Source organism: Brachionichthys hirsutus, chromosome 5, assembly GCF_040956055.1.
Source record: "Brachionichthys hirsutus isolate HB-005 chromosome 5, CSIRO-AGI_Bhir_v1, whole genome shotgun sequence".
NCBI lineage: Eukaryota > Metazoa > Chordata > Actinopteri > Lophiiformes > Brachionichthyidae > Brachionichthys > Brachionichthys hirsutus.
Window position 1 is genome coordinate 7,157,736 of NC_090901.1, and position 20,550 is coordinate 7,178,285.

The 20,550-nt window shown below is 48.7% G+C and overlaps 2 protein-coding genes across 2 annotated transcripts; both read left to right on the plus strand.

Annotated features, from left to right (window-relative positions):
• Positions 1-3,514: 3,514 nt before the first annotated feature.
• LOC137894091 (alpha-1,3-mannosyl-glycoprotein 4-beta-N-acetylglucosaminyltransferase C-like) lies at positions 3,515-5,848 on the plus strand. The gene is made up of 3 exons (XM_068739560.1): positions 3,515-3,658; positions 3,989-4,136; positions 4,692-5,848. The coding sequence occupies exons 1-3, from the start codon at positions 3,530-3,532 to the stop codon at positions 5,846-5,848; spliced, it is 1,434 nt and encodes a 477-aa protein (XP_068595661.1). The 5' UTR covers positions 3,515-3,529.
• Positions 5,849-14,410: 8,562 nt separating this feature from the next.
• On the plus strand, positions 14,411-20,427 carry rassf9 (Ras association domain family member 9). The gene is made up of 2 exons (XM_068739798.1): positions 14,411-14,457; positions 18,548-20,427. Exons 1-2 carry the CDS (start codon positions 14,411-14,413, stop codon positions 19,815-19,817), a joined length of 1,317 nt encoding a protein of 438 aa, XP_068595899.1. The 3' UTR covers positions 19,818-20,427.
• Positions 20,428-20,550: the final 123 nt, after the last annotated feature.

A 20,550-nucleotide genomic window follows, 5' to 3' on the forward strand; every position in this document is an offset into this window, starting at 1 on the left:
GAGATGCACAAGACGACGAGTCCAACGCGATTGGACTGAGAACTATTGAATGTGTTTACCCCGCAGAGTGCGTTTTGTCTCTGGTAACAACTTATATCTTAACCTCACACGAGGGACGGGGAACAAATCAAGACCTTATGCATATCTGCATGTTTTACAGGGGGTTCGTGTCAAGTCTGTCTTCTGTACTGCAGTCCTCCTTTGCCAATCGCATTGAATTGACTCGCATTATCCACCCGGTTTCGTATCTCTGTTATCAACAAAGGCCTTCGTTACTCTTGACTTTCGCCAAAAGAAAAAGGAATTCCGTTGAGCGTGGCTGAAGACCTGACACAAAGCAACTGCTGAAGCCGTCGAAATCTGCCAAGCTTAATTGATTATTTGAGCGGCGCTGTGTCTCTGCAAGGTGCAGGATGCCCCCGGGAAATAATGCCAAACAGATAACAAGATGAAACGTGAGAGAATCGCTTTCTGCTATCCATTTTATTCATCTTGCATTCACGACGCGTTCCCCATCATCGAAAAAATAAAATGCAGCTTTGCATTTTTAAAGGAGGAACGGCCTAAATGGAAAAGTTGAGACTAGATTCAAGCCGGCAACAAGAGTGTGTGATTGTGATGTGGGATTAACGCACGCAGCCTCTCACAGGAGAACGCTTCATTTTCGCATCTCTTCCTCGTCATCCTGCCTTCGTCAGGTCGCGGCTGGCTTTCGACAGAATGGATTCATTATGCAGATTCTGTAGTTTTGAAAAACGAATCAATTTAGATTTTATTTTTTCTCCAGATCCAGATTTGCGGGTCACATGTTCTCCGGGGAATCCTGACATTGTGGTTTCACGTTTTCTGGGAATGACTTTAAAGGAACAACCTTGAGAAGATGGGATGTGAAATAACTGTGGCGCCCGACTCGTGTTTGTTCCTGTCGGCGCCGCTCTGCTCAATCCCAGACCTTCTTTTTTCCATTTACTCTGCTCTGCACTCCCGTTTCACGGCAGGCGGACTGAATCCACTCGGCAGCAATCAATCAATTAGGACCGGACGGGGGAATGGAGGAGTGTTGTTTGGTTTTTGGCTTTGGTTGTTATTTCATGTGATATAGAATTCTCGGCGTCAGGCTGCACATCGCCCCGGACTGTAATTGCCTTCTCCTCACCGGGGAGCTCCTTGTTTTCCATTTGAAGCCTGCCTCCGTCAGATTTCACCATGAAAGCGAGGGGGTGCATCAGGGGGAGGGAAGACAATTCCTGGATCAGGCATCATATGGGCTGCCAGAGAAGCATGGAGGACATTGACCGTGAATCCATAGATTGCTTGCCAAGGTTTTCCTGGAACGGAATAAAATGAATACCGCTAGAAAAAACTGGATGAACCCAGGTCCTAATTCCACCAGATTGTATCTGGTGGTGAAATGATTACAATAAATGGATTATAAATATTCATGAATGGTGGTTTTGATCCATTTGTGTTCATTATAACAGTAAATGTCTTTTTGTTTTGGACTGCCAGGAGTCTGAAGGGCTGCAGAACGCACGATGGGTGTTTGTCTCAACTAAGGAATAAAGAAAGGATTCCAAACTCCTCTGTTTCTTGCGTTCATTCCCTCGTGCACGGCGACACAATAGCTCTCAGCTCGCTGCCACGCCAGCGACTGATGAGATGATGCTTTCTAGCTGAACGCTATTGGCGCCGCCACCACGCTTATTTTTCCTCAGAGGTGTTTAGAGGCTTTATGGGTGTCGTGCTTTATTTGTTCCAAGAGCAGCTGTGTCGCTGGGAATTCTGGCTCCGGGCAAAATGAGACGAGTTACAAACATTCATGCAACAGAAAGTGTGAAGAATGTTCAGCAAAAAATATATAATCATAATAATTGCTAGGCTTGTTTTAACATTTATCCACAATAAATACTACTACTGTACTCTCTTCTTGTCCCGTGAGGGGTCGACACAGCAACTCAACCTTCTCCACTTCACCCTGTCCTTTGCATCATCCTCCCCGACACCAGCTACTCTCATGTCCTCCCTCACTACGTCCATGTCTCTTCTTGATCTGTGAGCGCTGGTTGTAAGGGAGCAGAGAGGTTCTGTAGTTGATTCGGTCCAGTTCACACACACAGTACATAATGGATATTTAAGAGCCCGGTGCGTGTACTGAAACGGCGCTAGAGACATCGGAGTGTGTGACTGCCGGGATGACACACCCATTAAAACACGCTTAGTCCATTTCTCCGCTGCGGTCCCGCTCTGGATTCCTGCCACAAGAATGAACACATCAACACACACGCCATTCCCTATTGTTAACTCATGCCCGCTGTATTCCTGACTCTTTGCTCCATATGTGTACACACCTATCCCGGGAACACAGGCTGGACATAGGAATGATGTTTCAGGAATTAGCGATGTGTGTGAGTCACAGTTAAACCTGAGGAAGGTGAAGGGAGCGGCTTGTAGCTGGGCCATGGCAGCATCTCCTCGTCCTCGTCCTCCTCCTCATCCTCTTCCTCCTGCTGCTCCGAGGCCAAGCTGAATTATTGAAATAGAAGATGCGCCGCACTTTGTCTTGTATCACCAGGACAGACACCCAAAACTCCAGGCTGAGGTACTGGATCCATTTAACACGCAGCAGAAGATCCTCTAACTGTGGCTAGCTGCTCCCGGTTGCATGCAAATGTCTGAACCTGGATGCCAGGCAGCTAAAAGGAAGCAGGACCACAGAGTTCTGCGTTCGGTCTTGCAGAGTTGGCTCATTAGGCTCCTGCAGATTTTACATGGTCGCTTTATTTTTACACAAGCCACATCTACTCATGCTTATTTCATTACAGTCCAGATGTTGGAAGAACAGGAAGCATTTCTGCACAATGATTCGAAAACTGCACTGGACAGGCGGCAGCGGATGGATGTGTTAGATTCAGTTTTCAGGCGGGCACAAAGAGGTATTGACGAGCGGAATCCCAGGTGATGCCGGTGATCGATTGTGTGTGCTGAGCCGAACTGAGCGTGGAGGTAGTTTGTATTCCATTAGACGTCTCTGGCGTTTCACCGCAGCGGAACAGAAGTGCAGGCTGATGTCTAATTGCTGGCAAAGAGAAGCCTGACGCCACCGCTGCTGCTGCTGGTTCTGAGCTCCTCCCACCTCGTCTCAGGTGAACACACCAATTGTGTCTGAGCCTGATGATTCATTCTGCTGTATGGTGGAGCTCTCAATGCCAATTGGATAGATAGTGACCCCCCCACATCATCACGTCACATTTTGCTCCTTTTAAGGACACACATTAGTGCATTGATTTAGATCAGTACGCTCGTCCTTAGTATGGCGAGTGGATCTGGTCCACCCCCTGTGCTGCCACACATCATTAGAAGACTAATCGTGATGGTGGTGAAAGATAATCCCATCACACAAGGCTATGGTCCAAAGCAAACGAGGGCTGAAGACATTCAAAACCGAATTACCCACTGCGATCAATAAAGTATTCTGATTAACCCTTTCTCATGTCCTTGTCATGCAGCGCTCGGTGAAGTCGTGTGCAGCATGAGGCTGGTGTGGAAATCCCTGGACAAAATGAGGTGTCTGAGGAAACGCTCGACTATCCCCTTCCTGGGCTTCCTCATCACCTTCCTCCTCTTCCTCAACCTCTACATTGAAGACGGATATGTGTTGGTGCGTAAAGTTCACCTCAGATGCATTCGCTCCGCTCTTCCTGCTTTTATCATTTAAATATTCATGACAAGGACTGAAGTTGAACTCGTCCACACGATTTATATTTTATTTATGATGCCATCAAAGGATTACGATCACAGTCCGTTAACCGTTTGTTGTTTAAATTATTAACTTAGCTCAGACACATAGAAACACACATTGTCTCACATTTGTGCGCAATGTTGGAACAAGAATTTGAATACTTCACTGGAGAAACTTGTTTTCCTCTTGTGTTTGTTTACGTCTGTTTGTTTTTGTGCTCTTAATATGAAATCATCCGTCATTTGCCAGGAAGGGGGAAAGAGACAGCTTCAGGAGCCATCGGTCCATCCTCCGAGCGCTGAGCGATACGTCCACACCTTCAGAGACCTCAGTAATTTCTCTGGAACGATTAATGTCACGTATCGTTATCTCGCCGGAACCCCGCTGAACCGCAAGAGTAAGTTCAGGACTCGCTAAAGAGGACTTTCCAGTGAGCTCGGGGGGAGCTGCAGTAAATCATCAGTCGTTGAGAATAAAAATAAAACCCGAGTGTCTCATCTGAGGATTGAAATAATGATGTAAAGAAGACCTCAGAAGTGACCCCCGGACACTCCAGCAGTTAGCATACAGGCTAGCTGTGCATGTGCACCCAGGCTATAGGAAAACGTGGACCTTCAGGTCATTTTAGGAGGGCAGTTCATCGAAACGTACTTTTAAAGGTTCTCATCACTTAATCTTGCTCATGTCCATTAATTAAATTAATACTTTCCTTGATGCTGAACGGCAAGAACCATCTTTAAAGAAATACTACACAGTGTTGAGGCATGTGTCTCCGCTCAGTCCAACTAATGCTGAGCCGTGAGACTCGTATTTACAGCGCTGACAATAATCGGATTTATTTGGAGTCATGTTCCCGAACCCTCTTCCCAACCAAAAGAAGACATTTAAATATTATGCTTGTCTGTAATTCTGTTTTAATACTACAGTATTAAATTCTCATATGTGTTCACAGAGTATCTCACCATCGGGCTGTCATCTGTGAAAAGAAAACGAGGGAACTACCTTCTGGAGACGATCAAATCCATCTTTGATCAGTCCAGCTACGAGGAACTCAAAGAGATCGTGGTTGTGGTCCACCTTGCGGACTTTGACCTGGCCTGGTGCGAGAACCTGGTCCAGGAAATCACCAGGAAGTTTGCTCACCACATCATAGCCGGTCGCCTCCTGGTGATCCAGGCCCCAGAGGAGTACTATCCATCTTTGGATGGGTTGAAAAGGAACTATAACGACCCGGAGGACCGGGTCCGTTTCCGCTCCAAGCAGAACGTGGACTACGCGTTCCTCCTCAACTTCTGCACAAATCTCTCCCACTTCTACATGATGCTCGAGGATGACGTGCGCTGCTCCAGGAACTTCCTGACAGCGCTGAAGAAGGTGATCACCTCCAGAGAAGGTTCCTACTGGGTGATGCTGGAGTTCTCCAAGCTGGGATACATCGGGAAGCTGTACCACTCCAAAGACCTGCCACGTCTGGCTCACTTCCTCCTCATGTTCTACCAGGAAATGCCCTGCGACTGGCTCCTCATCCATTTCAGGGGCCTGCTGGCCCAGAAAGACGTGATCCGGTTCAAGCCCTCGCTGTTCCAGCACATGGGCTACTACTCCTCTTACAAAGGAGCCGAGAACAAGCTGAAGGACGACGACTTCGAGGAAGACTCCATCGACATTCCCGACAACCCTCCTGCCAGCCTTTACACGAACATCAACGTCTTCGAGAACTACGACGCCACCAAGGCTTACAGTACTGTGGACGAATACTTCTGGGGAAAGCCTCCGTCCACGGGAGACTTCTTTGTCATAGTCTTTAATAAATCGACCAGAATGAGTAAAATCAGAATCGCTACCGGTTCTGACGACCGGCAGAATGACATTCTTCACCACGGAGCTCTGGAAGTCGGGGAAAAGGTGGTCGGGACTAAAAAAGGGAAGCAGTGTTCCTCTTACATCACATTAGGAGAGTTTAAAAACGGCAACGTAGAGGTTCAAGATGTCGACCACAAAATCGCCTTCAAAATCGAATGCGTGCGAATCGTGGCGACGGCCAGTCAGAAAGAATGGCTGATTATCAGAAGTATAAGTTTATGGACGACACAACCTCCCAGCCAATGAGGACTCGTAGTACGTCATGGGGTCAAAGCCTTTAATTTTTATTTATTCATTTCACATTTACTGTATTTCCAGTGTTATTTATTCATTTTATGCGTGTTTTTTAATCCTGCTGGTTGTATCGCTAGCGAAGCCCCTCCCGCATCGGTCTTAATAACGGTTCCGATAACCTCAGCGTTTCCATGGGTACGTCGTGTACCATTGTCAGCGTTTTATTTTGTTGCCGGAATTACTTCAGTGACAAAATGGACAAAAATCTCTGAACAATGCAATAAAGAGATGAATGTTTACATAATCCCGGCATTCTCTCGCAGAGCGTCGGGCGGAAGCAGATCACCGTTGGGAGGCGGCCTCCTGTTCCGATTCCCCTCAAGGTTTTGTTCGTCCGTGACCCCCCCCCCAGATTGGCTTGTACGACCAACGTGAAATCCTTCCTCAGCCAAACCCCGTGTCTTGTCTGAAACTAAATTACAACGCCCACCGCCTAGTAGCCTAGTGTATTATTTCCCCGGGAATGTCGGCGGCATTCATTCTAGTGAATGATTCCGGGACCTGCAGGGATCGGCACCGTGGAGGGGGCCGTGTCTGAATGGACATCGTTGGGAAACACAGTCTACATACACAGTCTAGTACCGCTGGTAAATGTCCACCTTCACACGATGTCTCAGCAGCAGGTCGTCCATCTCTTAAAGGCAGGTCGCCGTCCACCGTTGTTACATTAGCCGAGCAGGTCCAAAGTTCTGAGCGAGGTGTACAAAGTGCATGGACAAAGTCGTTTTCGGTGGGTCGTTGTTTGTCCTCTGATCGCTCGGCCGTCCCGGGCTCGAGCGCAGAACCCTGCGGATCCTACCTGACAACCGGGCCGAGTCCACCTTTGCTGTAGTCCGTTAAGTGAAGCGAGTGCGTCAAGGTGTTCTGTGTCTGTTCTTTACATGGTTCTCTAAATGGTACTGTATTGTAAGATGACATATATTTTTTTACACACGTTCTTGATAATGTTGTATAAACTGCATTAAAAATGAAACTAGATTAAATGAATGAACAACGACTGTGTTGAGTTTCTACTGAAACCTGAACTTAAATGTTTGGAGGAAGAAAAGCATCAAAAATGCCTCTTTTGCCTTTTTGCTTCACTGTCAGAAATGTTCAGCAATAAAAGTAAAAAAGTTCAGTTATTGAAAACATTTCAGCTGAAACTGGACTTATTATTGCTGCTGTCCAGGTATTACCGGAACAATTCTCTAAATAAACTAGGAATTATAAAATGAATAAACAAATGTGCAACCATTGGGCTGGTAACTACAGATTTTTATAAAAGCCCCAAAAAACTGAGGTGACTGAATAAAGCAAAGCAGACGCTGCCGAGACTCGCAGAGAGCAGGCCTGCTCGGCTCACATCTCGCTGTAGGCAAGAACAAAAACGCTGCATTATTCATTCCTGTATTCCTACGCCGGCCTCTTTTAGCTGCATGCTTAATGACGGTTTGTGGCACCGCTGGGGGGAAAGCTGTCCTGTGAAATGCTCCACGCTCACGGCGTATATTCTCCTATCTCACCGCTGCAGACAGGAAATGACGGCCACTGCAGATGAAGAATCCTCCTGGAGCATTTGTTTTACTGCGTGTCTAAAGAGGTGAGTCGTTGCATGAAGAGGAAGCACGAATCAGAATCGAGAGAGGACCTCTTCCCAAAGACCTGTCAGAATATTTCACGGATTTCAGCAACCTAGATGAGGCAACAGTTGCAAGAACTCTGGTGAGATTTCAGACGCGCGCGCTTCTGGTTAAACAAGAAGGATTTTCTTTTACAAAACGGCATTTCTCTGCTGGGGGTCCTCTCCGGAATGTCTTCACCTTGAAAGACGTGAAAACTTTCATGTCATCCTCCCGAGAGTTTAGAATGAGATCAATGATACGAGGAGCCAGTAAGACATGCAGCGATGAAGACTACAGCGAAGGCAGAGCGATGCAAACCAACCGGCGCCGTGACGAAACAAAGTTCACGTCACTTCCTGTTGTGTGCTACAGCAGACAACTTCCTGTTTCAGCCTGTTTTACTTCCAGCCATTGTTAAGCTTCCCGCCCTTTTTTCCTCATCACCTGTTTTCAGTTATCCAATCAGGCCTTTCAGTATTTATACTCCTTGAATTACCCGCTTCCTGTTTGCCAGATTTCCTTTGGTTTCAGCACAGACAAGCTTTTCCTCATTGTTGCCTGTTTCCTGCCGTTTTCTTCCTCCTTCCTTCCTGTTCCAGTTTTATTTGATGCTGTCTTTTTGTGACTTTAATTCAACTTCAAGTGAACTTATGGTTGCTGCTGATTTCATTCTCTTTGGAGTTTGGACGTGAGAACTGTGACGCTTGGGGTTCAGGGGAAAACATCCAATAGACAATAAAGAATAACGAACCGCTGAGAAGCTGGTTTGTTAGGTTTGTTTCCTTTACCCCCCCAGAAGCGTTCAGCATATTGTGATTCTCCATAAAACCCAAACAACACTAACATTTTGAGGGAACAAACTCCCAGGAGAATCCTGTCACGGTTGACGGAGGTTTTATGACAGGTGTGAAAAAAGCTGCTTTAACAATAAGAATAGAGTCACATCTGAAAATTAACCGCCGCCGACCGTGATCAGTTTTCCCACCCCTCCATCTCCTGTTCTTCAAAGTCATCCAGAACCAAAGGGGGGGGGTGAGCGTACCCTACAGCCGGGCACCTGAGGAACCACAAAATGAAAGGGCTGGCCAGCAAGCTCAAAACCAATATTTCACGCATCAAGACCTGCGGCGTGCACGGCTGGAGACACCGGCCGTGGCTGGCGGCGTGACCAAACTCAGGACGGCGAACCTCGCGTGGATTCCCTGAGCCGCCTTTTGATCCGTGCCGCTGTTGAGCCCGGCGGTCGGACTTGAGTTCTGCCTCGCGCACGCTATCAACGAATTAATAGAACAATGGCCGCGGCCCGTTTGATTTGTTCCTCTGGCTGCCGCTGCTCTCGCCGGTGCATCGTCAAAGCTCCGGCAGTAGCGTTTGATTCACACGTGTCGTGCTGCATGTTCCACGGTACACGCGTTCACCCAAGCCGAGGCGGGGCTGGGCCGGGGAGATGAAAGGCAGCTTGGGAAAGTAGAGAAGAGGACTGTTTGAGAAGGATGTGGAGTTCAAGTTGGAGGAAGAAGCAGCTGAAGCTGGAGCAACTTGGGATTGCTCAGCCGCAAGTGACGGGCGCGCCGCTCAGCTTTCCATTTGCTTCCAGGCTGATGAGCGGTCATAGCGAGGCCAAGCCAGCCGGCGCCACAAAGGGTTGGACCAGTTTCACGATGGGAAGGGAAAATGGTGTATCTTTATCTGCCAGATCTCAGTCAAGGTGAAAAGGCATCAAGCGTTCCAGCATTGTTTGTTTCAAGCTGGCGGCAACTCCGAGCCACGTGAAGCGGAATCTGCAAGCGTTCAGGACGCCGGTCTGAGGAGATAAAGCCCGATAAATCGCAGGTTAGACCGAGCTCCTACTTCAGAGACGCTTGTTTAGCCGAAGACGTCCTTTCATTTTTACCGTGCTGATGTTGAACAGGAACAAGGAACTCCACGCTTCAGTTTAACTCCTCCCGGGACGTTCACACGGAGCGGAGATAAAAGCCATGTTGGAGCCGTCTCCGTCCTCAGATGAAGCGTCCCGACGGCGAATGAGGGTATAATCGCTCCCAATTGCTTTGCCTCAAAAAGGTGACACCTCCCACTTCCCACCATACCGCCACCACCCTCCTCCCATCTGTCTCCCATTGTTGCCAGCAAACAAATCCCACCCCAGGGAGACGTGCTGCCACTTTACCTCAGTCCCTTCCTCCCAAAGCCCTCCCTTTGAGCTCGGTAATACCTTCATCCCGCCGGGAACAGGGGTAGGTGTAATCAAAACAATTACCCGACTACCACTTTTCCTTCTTCGTAGAAGGCTTGACTTGTTTCATGTGAATCTTCTGCTAGAACCAAACAGGCTGTGTCTCAGAGAATCATCACAAAAGCAGCAGCTGTCACAAAAACGAGAAGCGCTTCGGCGGCACGCCGACTCCATCAGCGGGTTTATCGCTTGGCTCTCCCAATGCGAAATTCACCGCCAATTACCGATAAGTGAAGAGGAAGAACATAAGAATGTGATGTGAACGCAGACACCTTGATTTGTTGTCCTCCTCAGCTGTGGGAATATAGTAGCTCGGATGGCGGCGTGGAAATGTTGTCTATTTTGCAACAAGGAAAAGGCCGCCGCACGACATTCGTATCCATTGTCAACAGGAACGCTCATACTGCCGGGCATGTCGGCTAAAATTGTAAAGGCCTTAATTAAAGATTAATGTCAAGGTTTTTATTTTTTGCATGTCCTGCTGAGATAACTCATTTCCCCGGGCACGCTGCTAAAAATTGCCCGAGCTGGACACCAGGACAAAATCCCTCCGCTGTCTCAACACGATCCTTTCAGCTGAAGGCTTTGCCGCCGCCGCGGTGATGAAAATGGGGGGGGGGCATTTTAATTATCGCAGGCAAACAAAGAGACCCAATCAGCCAGTGGAAGGCCCAGCACCAGCGGCTTGTCCGTCCAGCCCTGGACACAATTACTGACGCTTGTCTTCTTCATGGACACTGTTTATAATGTCAGGGCATGCCACAGAGACGGGACGGGGGTGGGGGGGTCTGTCTGTGGGAATCAGCATCCCATGTGTTCTCCCCCACCCAACAGAGGACTGGATGCTACAGACGCGGCTAATGAGTCATGTGTGTTCATGCAAACATGTGTTTGGTCAGCAGGTTCAAATAGATATAGATGGGATGTGACTAACTCTGGCGCCGCGGCGGGGGCGCCGTCGCAATGCTTGTTGGTTTGTTTTTCCCATACTATCACATCCAGGAAGTGAAACCCTGCTTCCAGTTTCTTCCGTGAAAAGTTGATGGCACGCTATCCACGACGATCAATAAGATACAGCACGAGCTGATGGAGCATGGCCGAGGGCGGCGGCGGCGGCGGCGTCCTGACAGCCAGAGCCTCACATAGATGAATGGCTCCGGCTAGCATCCATCATGTTGCCAGGGCAACCGTTTGCAGATGCAGTTTCCGATACTGATCACTGCGTGAGCGTCGGCTTGTAAATCTGTTTCCTGATAGAGTGACCCTTCAGTTCGTGTTCCCTTCATGTCGGGCCGCTCCGACATCATTTAGCCGTCAACGAGGAACGTTAGCCGGCTGACAGTTAGCATGGGCCGCGCCAGCGTGCAGAGAAAACACAATCACAGTTAGTGGAGTCGAGGATTTCCACGATGCAAGATGAGATCTGTTTCTGGGAGTGAGGACGCCTCGGAGGACATTAGCACCAGCCCAACAAAGGGGACGCTGTTTAATTAACCCAAGACGAATAATCAAGAAGGCTTACTGAACCGTACCTGCTTGGCCCAGGTGCTGTGACCAGAGCTTGATTACCAAAAAGCCCCAGTAATTGCCCCTCAGCAGCAGCTCTGGACCCAGAAGCTCCGGCCGCAGTGTATTAATGTGTTTTCAGTCGTGTTCTGAAAGACGAGCAGCGTTAACGGGTGTTGTCTTCGAGACGTGCCAGTTTCTAGATCGGGACTCATTTGGTTTTGCGCTCATGTGGCGAGCCTTATTTGTGTCACGACTAAACGAACTGTAAGTACAAGCGCGAGATCACGACTCACATCAGCTGAGAGGAAACTTTCAGTCAGAATGAATGAAAGTTCCAGTTCTGGATCCTGTCCGCCTGTTCTGATTGATTACCTGGCTTGTGAACTCTGTTTTGGAATAAAATACGGATTCGGAAATCCTACTACTGTTTTTGGGTCCCCCCCCCCCCCGTCATCTTCGCTTCATGTCCCAGTTTGTCTCCGTCCCCTGCCCTGTCAGACCCACAACTGATGATGACCATTAAAGCTGGCGCGGCTCGTCCCTTCACTTCCGTCGATCGAGGCTACCCATATGCAAGGTCTCATTACTTTCTCGGTTGGCCCCTGCAACAAGGTCGCGCTTGCTATGCCACTGTCCTATCCACACAATCAGATGTCTCTCAAGGCGAGCTAATCTCATTCCTTCACAAGCCATTATCTTGATCGGGCTGGCTTTTTTACGCAATTTGCAGCTCTGCCCAGATGAGAGAATTGCTTTCCTTCATCCGGAGTGAAGGCGCTCATCAGCTGAGAAGTTTCAAACTGTCAGCCAACATCCACCAACTCCAAATTGGAGTTAAATTGAAGAGGCGACCGGCTGGAGAAAGGCCAAGACAAAGCAGGCTCCAACAGCGCTGCAGCGGCAGCTGTCGATGGAGGTTTTTAATGGAGGTGAATGAATTCATGCAGGCTGTAATTTGGGCTGTGGATGTGGGAGGTGTACAAAACCGGAATTTGACTCATCCGTCACCTGGCACCTGTTCTAACCATACTGTTTTAAAAGTAAAAGGCGCTCCGGGTCAGGGTTCGGTTGAAGACTGACCTCAGCTGCAATGAAGGGTCATTCAACGTTCCTGCCCCATCTGCCCCATCGGAGTCTGCCGCTCCATCAAAGAGGCTTTCTGACCCAAAGTTTCAGCAGTTCTGCTTGACATTGGAACTATTCTCAGATAGCTGGAGGCTTCACTGCCCATTTTTAGTAGGCACTTGGAATATCCTCGGTGAGAAAATGTGATTTAAATGAGCCATTTGTGTGAAATACTGGAGGAGGAATATTAAACTGTCTGTAACAATTAATGCCGGGCCAAGCTGCCGTGTGATCATAGAATACGGAGAGAGGGAAACCAAAAGGCCGCTTTCTTGCTTGTGTTTGCGCCTGTCCGTGTGAAAGGTGTGTGTGTTGGTGTTGTGCTGTAGAACCACCTGCTGGTACACAACCTATAAATGGACCCACAATAAAAGTCACTATGGAGACGAGAAGGACGGGGTTGGGATTCTCTCACCCAAAAAGACGCCTCCCTCTAAAGTTCTTTTATTAAAGTTGTTTATCTCCACCTGGGAAGAGAAGGGCGTTACACACACACACACACACACACACACACACACACCTCCAGCAGTTGTTGCACAATCTCGAGAGACCTTTTTATTCGATAGACAAAATGTTTTCATTTGTAGGTGAGTTCTATGTAAAGAATAAAATACTTTTCTTCTCTAAGGTTTGCTCTGTTAGGGTGATTCGTTTAAAGACTTTGTTTAACAACATAAATCTTTTTTAGGTGTTTTATTAACCTAACACCTCGTGGTGCAGCCGGCTGCTTCGCGCTGAGAATCCTTCAGCAGTTCTTCATCGCTTCTGCGTCTTTAGATGATGTGATTCCAGCAGGAAATAAAAGATTGCGCACGTTTTGTCAGGTTACCTTTTTCTGCACGGTGTTCCATAACGCACCTGAGGAAGCGGCTGTGGCTGTGGCTCCTTCGGACCGACACCGGACTCGTTGAACAACACTACCCTCTGCTGGTTGCCAGGAATGGCAACAACGGATGTGGTATTTCTTTTACCCTTCATTCATGCAAAGATTGCCCTTCTCCTTTCGCTCGTGAGCAATTTGACAAATTCAAGTTTAACTGGAGCCAAAATGAAGCTCGTTGGAGCTTTTTACTCTAAATATCAGCAAAAGTAACTCACCTTTTGCATCTCAAATGGAAAACCTGAAGCAGCACAGAGGGAGTCGAATAACATTTAGATTTGTGCTAACTTGAGATGTGACTCAAACTTCATCTTTCTGTGTCTGTTCTGAGGGTGCAGATAATTCCTCTCAGACGCTTTGGGGAACACATCTGGTGCTTTGGGGAACACATCTGGTGCTTTGGGGCGTCGCTCTACAGGTAAGCAAGACCAGGATGGTAAATGTAGTTCAGGATGACGCACAAAGACAAGACATCACACTGGTTCCATATCATGAATCCTTTAATCGTGTTTCCCGACAGACGCAGAGAGCAGAAGTAGAAGTAGATGCATGATATAGTTTGTCGCTTGATGCTGGGGGGGGTCGGGGAGGTGTCTGTGCTGGACGCACAAAGGGTCGACAACAACTGAAAACCACAAGAAGCTGCAAGAAGAGAGAAACCCAGAGTAAAACGTGGAGCAGGTCGACGCCGCGGGGGGGCTGAAGCTCGGCCGCCTCCAGGATGTCAGTGAACGGCGCCTCGCTTTATTGTATTATATATTTATAACTTTTTGTGCATGATATTCCCAGTTTTCTGTGATCCTGATCTCATCAGAACCTCCGCTGACAGACATGTCATGAGATAACCCTACTTGTATTTCCCTTTATATTTATTCCACTGCTTCCACTGTGCGTCTTGTGGCGCCACTGTGCGTCTTGTGGCTCCTCGTTTCTCGCCCTGTGCTGGATTCCCGGTTTGCTCCTGCAGGTAGGGGCAGAGTCTCACTAATAAATCTCGGTTAGGAAAACACCTCCCTCCGCCTGTCGGTTGGGGCGGACTCGTTGCAATCGGGACACCCTCGACTTCCCAGAAACGCTCCACAAAGTTCCCGACGTCCTGCCATGCTGGCACCTTGACGCGCTTTCGGATCTCCTGCTCTCCGTCCTTGCGCTCCAGAGTCATGGCTCCGTTTGGGAAAAGCTTCCTGAAAGCTCGCCTGAAAAACAGGTAATTTGATGGGAGAGCAGTTTCTCGATGGGAAAACCTGAGGAGGGAGGAATAACGCGAAGACGCGCGCGTTAAATCCAAGAACGAAATTACGCGCAAATGTAGTTTCATGTCTGCGTTTTCCTACTAATCTTTATCGTTTATTGAGATTGTGATCACTTCGCTTTCCGCCTTAGTGTTGCTGATGGGAACATTATCATGATTTCAGTCCCACAGAACAAAGTTTCCGTCTCTTCTTGCCTGAAGTTGTGACTCATTAATGCTCCACTCTGGTGCCCTTCATCAGTGTTATCCGCTTCCCATCAAAGCTCACTGTTGTGGACACAAACCTGTGAGAGATTTCACCTCCTCCTGCTCTGTAATTATTGCATACGTCTTATTTTTAATGCGCGTTTCATCTTGGACACCGAGGCCCTCCTTAATTGAGCAGGAGACAGATCCTGGTGGTGTAATCTGTTCCTGCAGTTCCCTTGAGGAGTTAGATCGGCCTTTTGATGTTCCAGGATCCAGCCTCGGCTTGGAAAAGGTGGGAAGATCTGATTTCCTGAGACACGAGCTGTCCTTTGTTACCGCTGCAGAAGTTCTGTTGGTACTGGGCCTGGGTCCTGATCCAACCCCGCCATTATGCAGACAGGATTTAAGTTGCCAAGGACCAAGAGGGTTTTAGTTTCACTCATGAATACGTTTAGTAGAATGCTTTCATTCTAAATGAGGGTAAAACCTTCTGACGGAGGCCGTCTCCACTCCAGGTTTTATGTTTTGTCATCTTGTGTGGTAATTACCAGCGTGGTGCATGTAATTACCTCCCGTTTGAGGCTCTGTTTGACTCGTGGACACGCCACGCTGCACGACGGATGTTAAACCGTGACGGGACGAAGGTGATGAAGGAGTTGCTCTCCACTCTGGCATCAGAACTTTAAAAGGATTCTCAAAGTAAAGCCTGAATGTTTGCGACGATGGTGCACATTCGCTCATCTAATTGCCTCAGGAGGGGTAAAAGGGGTTGCCATCCTGTTCTGAAGTGGCCACTTCCACTAAATCCTCCTCTTTACCCACAATTCCAGCGTGACGACGATGTGGTCACGATCAATCGGCTGCTGAAAGTGTTTGTTTAGCACGAATTAGAAGCCAATTATTCAAAGCAGGGGAAGCGATTTCTTTATTGTTTCTCCCGAGCTGAAGGCCGTCGGGTGATTCCAGTGCAGGGAGGGTTGTTTCCCACAGGAAGGGAGGGGTGCGTTGTGTCTCTGCTCCCAGATGCCTATCAGGCTGGGAGTCATCCCAGCGAGATCCAGATAGAACATGATGTTATTTCCTCCCTCATCGTCCTTCAGACAAGAGCGAGAGGAAGCGTCTCCTGACAGATCTCGTCTCCTCTGCTCCACAAACAGCTGCAGTCGATGTCCACCGCCTTTTCTGTTTCAGGGAGAAGTAAGATCTTGGTCGTTTGGAGGTTTTAATGGCTGCTAGGTGGCTTCTTTTGGTTTCATGCACTCTGTGGCAGACGGGTCAGAACATCTGGGCTGATGTGATTGGATGTGGGGTTAGGTTCCCTGCAGTTTCTTGCTGTTTTCTGCAGGATGTGTGAAATGTTGTAAAGCGTTTGTGGGACTGACGGCGTCTCTCTGGTGGCTTCCAGTGGAGTGGGATTGTTTTCTTTGTTAATCTTGACCCTCGGATGCAGACCTTGGCCGGGGAAGCTCAGGTCCTCCGTGACGTCATCGCTCCTACATGTAAAAACAACGGAGTCGTGAAAATCTGAACAGTTTTAATATTGTGATGTGAACAGAAGCATTATTCTCATATGGATCAACCTAAAATCCAAACTGATCTGCTTGTATTTTGAATGATTTCACCTGTAATTGGTTCATTTTATTAGCGTCGGCCAGATTTTCTTCCCCGCAAGTCTAATTCTGGGAACATCAGAACCTCCTAACAGGATGCTGTTGCTGAAACGCTAGCTAAGGACCTCTTATCAGCTCATCACGTCACTCTCAATCTGAAAATACACTGATTCCCCAGAGCGTTAATTCACCCTCATCTGTCATGACTTGTTCAACCTCCCAGCGAACGCTCCTGCGTCTGGCCCATAAAGTTACCGCAGAGTTATTCAGCTCTACGTCACAATGGAGCCGCAGTGCAACCATCCCAAGCAGAGACTTGTGCCGACAATCCATTTAATTCGAATGTGGTTTCCTCCCAAAAGTCCGATGCCTCACCGGGGGGGGGGGTTCATTGGGGGTCTCGGCACCAAAGGTCGCCCCGAGGTCGGGTTTCTGAGCTATATTCCGGCACCGCTTGGTTCCACACTGCTGAAGCACTGGGAAAGCTACTGCGTTGTTCACATTAGCGTGGAACACACGCCTCACTGACCTGCATGGAATTCATTCTTCCCCTTCCTCCCTCTGTTCGCTGAGTGGCGCTGGCAGGATGCTGTCTGATCGCTGCTGATTGCGGCCCGGGACAAATGCAGGTGTTTCCGTCTTCCTGTACAGCCGAGGACTCGGCTCGCGCTCTCCGAAAGGACCACACTAGCTGCATATTTCTGCAGGCTTGCAGGAAATACCTTCCCTCCTGTTGTTATTCTGTACCGATCAAATTCTTTCACGCCTTTCCTAGCCTCGGCCTTTTATCCATCCTTCAGTGGAGGGAGGTTTTGGATCCTTTGCCCCGCACCAGCATCCAACGCTAAGCGGTTATCCTGCCTTTGTGTACTGTAAATATGTCAGATATTGAATAAATGCGTTTTATGTTCCTTTTTCAATGGCGTATCAAAGAATCGTTTTGCTAACACGCTGCAGGATGAACATGACCATGAGTTCAGGTACAAATCTTAAACTCTGAACTCTTTGTTTCAGACCCAGAGGGGTCAACAGCTGAACAGGAAAAAGGCCCGTCTATCGTTGTGCAGCTCATGGCGTTGTTTTGTACAGGTGTGACCTTCGCTGCCTCCGCCCACAGGTTCCTGCCCCCGTGCAGCAGTAGCCTTTGCGGGGCTTCCTGATCAGGTGGCAGCTGAGCGCTCTGAGGTCAAAGTCGTCGTGGCCGTTGTCTTTGATTACCGCAGGCGTGCTGGATTTGTTTGTCCGGCGCATAGCTCAGGCATTTGCTAATGGTCTCCGTAACCATTAACCTGCTCTTGCATTGTTGCACATGCATCGCATTCCTGAGACCTTATTCACCGCCGCTTCACACAACAGTCCAGTTGTGCGTTTTCGTGATGTTGGAACCAACGCACGCTGGTATCAGGTTGTAAAATCTGCTAACGGTGAGATAATAGCGCCTTTAAGTCTTAACACTCCATCTCAGCTGCTAGCGTTGGCGTGCAGGCCCGTGTATCGGTATCGCTACCGTCTGAGGAGGATGTGTATTTTGTTCATCCTCCCTTGAGATGCAGTGTTTATAAAGTTATCTCTTCAGATGAAGGCGCCACCGCGACTTGATGTACGACTTGGATCTGATAAACCGAGCCCAGGAAATGACCAACATCTAGGTTTTTTAGAGCGCTTCTGGCGTTTAATTCAATAAAAGTACATCCAAAACACTCTACAGACCCAGATAAAGTTAATGTTCACTCGTCTAATCTCTGTGTTGAGCTGATTGCAAACTGGGAGATCATCCACTCATTACAGGTCAATTTTTGATCAGCTTTGACAGAAGGTAATGATGGCCTCGGGGGTTAAATAGCTCGGGACGGAGCCATTAAAGGATCTCTGGTGAGCAAGAGTGCAGAATGAAGCTTTCTGTTCACTTTCCTAATGGCCAACCGTAAAAAATAGGATCCATCCAAGACGATAGACGTAGAACGGGAGAGGAAAATGACTTCCTGTACGCATGGTCTCCTCATCCACGAGAGAATCTGATTACGGCATCATCGAGACATCGTCGAACTTCATTCCTCCTCTGTATCCCTTCATTCCCTGTCCGTCTCTAATGTCGTCTGTCTAAAGGTGACCCCCCCCCCGTCGTGATTTCACTTTGATTTAAGTAGCGGGAAATGCGGGAGAAATGCGATTCAGACGAGGAACGAGTTGCTGTCGAGTAGACCATCTATTTATTGATCTGACATGCTCTTTCCCATCTTTCCTAGGACAAAAAGTCCTGAGCCTGCGGTAGGAAAGGAGATTCAGGTTACCGTCTGCAGTGAGGAGAAAGCAGTCTGTGGAGTGACAAAGCACACGACTTGTGCAGATCTGATTCAGGCATTATTGGACGATCACAAATCGGTCCCGGAGAGGAGGCGAGTCTTGAACGGGGACGCCAAAGACTTCTGTCTCGTTGAGCGGTGGAAGGGCTTTGAGAGAGCTTTGCCTCCGCTCACAAGAATCCTGCGACTCTGCTATGCCTGGGGCGACCAGAGACCCTTCATCCAGTTTGTCCTCTTCAAAACCAGCGATTTTGTTCCTCAGCCCACCAAGAAGGGATGGAAGTCCAAGGGGGCCAAGCAAACACGATGGGAGCAGAGTCGTACTCTATGTCCCCAGGCCCTGCCGGTGGAGAAGCAGAAACGCATCGTGAAGAAAGCCTTCCGAAAGCTGGAAAAGCTTCACAAGGAGACCCGGAGTTCCCCGGGTGCCGAGGAGATTGCCCAGATGGTGCAGCTCATCCTCAACCAGGACCACACCATCCGGGAGCAGATCCAGCGCATGGGGGAGCTGGATCTGGAGATCGAGCGGTGCGATGTGGAGGAGCAGAATGAAGTAGAACCCGAGAGTCTGGCGGCTCAGGCTTCTGGTCAAAGTTTGGAGGCGGACGACGATACGCAGCTGCAGGAATGCTTGTACACCTGCGATGGAATCAAGCAGCTTGAGCTGCAGGTTCAGCGGCACCGGAAACTCATTCTCCAACTGTCCCGGGACATTGATGCCGAGCTGAGGAAGGCCAGCATCCCTCCGAGCAGACACGAGGGCGGCGAACAGGCCGGACCTGCCGCTGCTGCTCCGTGGGTCGCCGTGGAGACGGATGAATCCCTCTACGCCGCTGAACTGGAGAGGCTGCAGGACGAACTGAGACGCAGCCTCTTCGCCGGCGTGTCCCTTCACTGCCAAGCCGCAGAAGTAGACAAGCAGCTCAGGGACAACGACGCGGCGCTGGCGTCCAAGGATCAGGAGTGCTGGCAGCTGGCTGCCCACCTGAACTCGCTGCAAATCCAGGACAGGGAAGAGGAGGAGCAGAGGAGCTCCGCCCCTTTGAAAGGTGACGCTCCGTGCAGCGTCTCCCGAACGGCGACGCTCAAACACAGCCTGTCGCCTCTAGACATTACAGACACGGACTCAGACACCGGGATTAGCTCCACACACAGTCAGGACTCGCTGTCGCCGTGTCTAGACTTCCCTCCCCCACTGGACACGGATGTTTGACCGACACGCCGGAGCCTGACGTTCTCCACACGCCGCCGGTATGAGTCCGCCATGCGTTGTCAGAGCGAAGTGGATCTAGTGTTGCTGCTTCTCACCATCACACAGACGCGACATCGGGTTAGCAGATCATCAATAATGGCAGTCGTTTGTGTGTATTCATGTTAATATGAGGGGAAGATTAACTCATACTTGTATTTACAATTTTCTTTTCCATCATTTTAATACATTTAATGCGTATATTTGTGCTGAAAATTTAAAGCCAGATGTGTTTCTTTATGACATTATGGAGGAGGTCAAAACGATGCTGAGGCCTCAGAGGTAATTAGATTACATACAGGGAGTAAATCCTGGAGTTACGTGCAGCGTGGATGTTGTATGTGCCCTCAGCAGAGCCCTGAATGTATCCCCTATTTATGAACATTGTTTTATATTAAAACACCGAGCAAAGAGTTTCGGATGTAGAATTTCAAACTAGCTGTTGACTGTGTAAATGTGCTTTTACACTCTTGTTGAAATCATGTATTTATACGGTAACTGTCCTTATTGGATGAGATTTTATTTGGACTGATTATTCTGATTATCGTCAGGACAAGGTAACTCGTAGTTTTGACCCAAAGCTGAGGTAGAATGTATGTTTCAGCTTAATAAACACTAACGAGCGATCTGGGTTCTTAAATTCTGCTTAGCAACAGTCACGCCGTTATGTAGGTGTTCCTGTCAACAACAACAACAA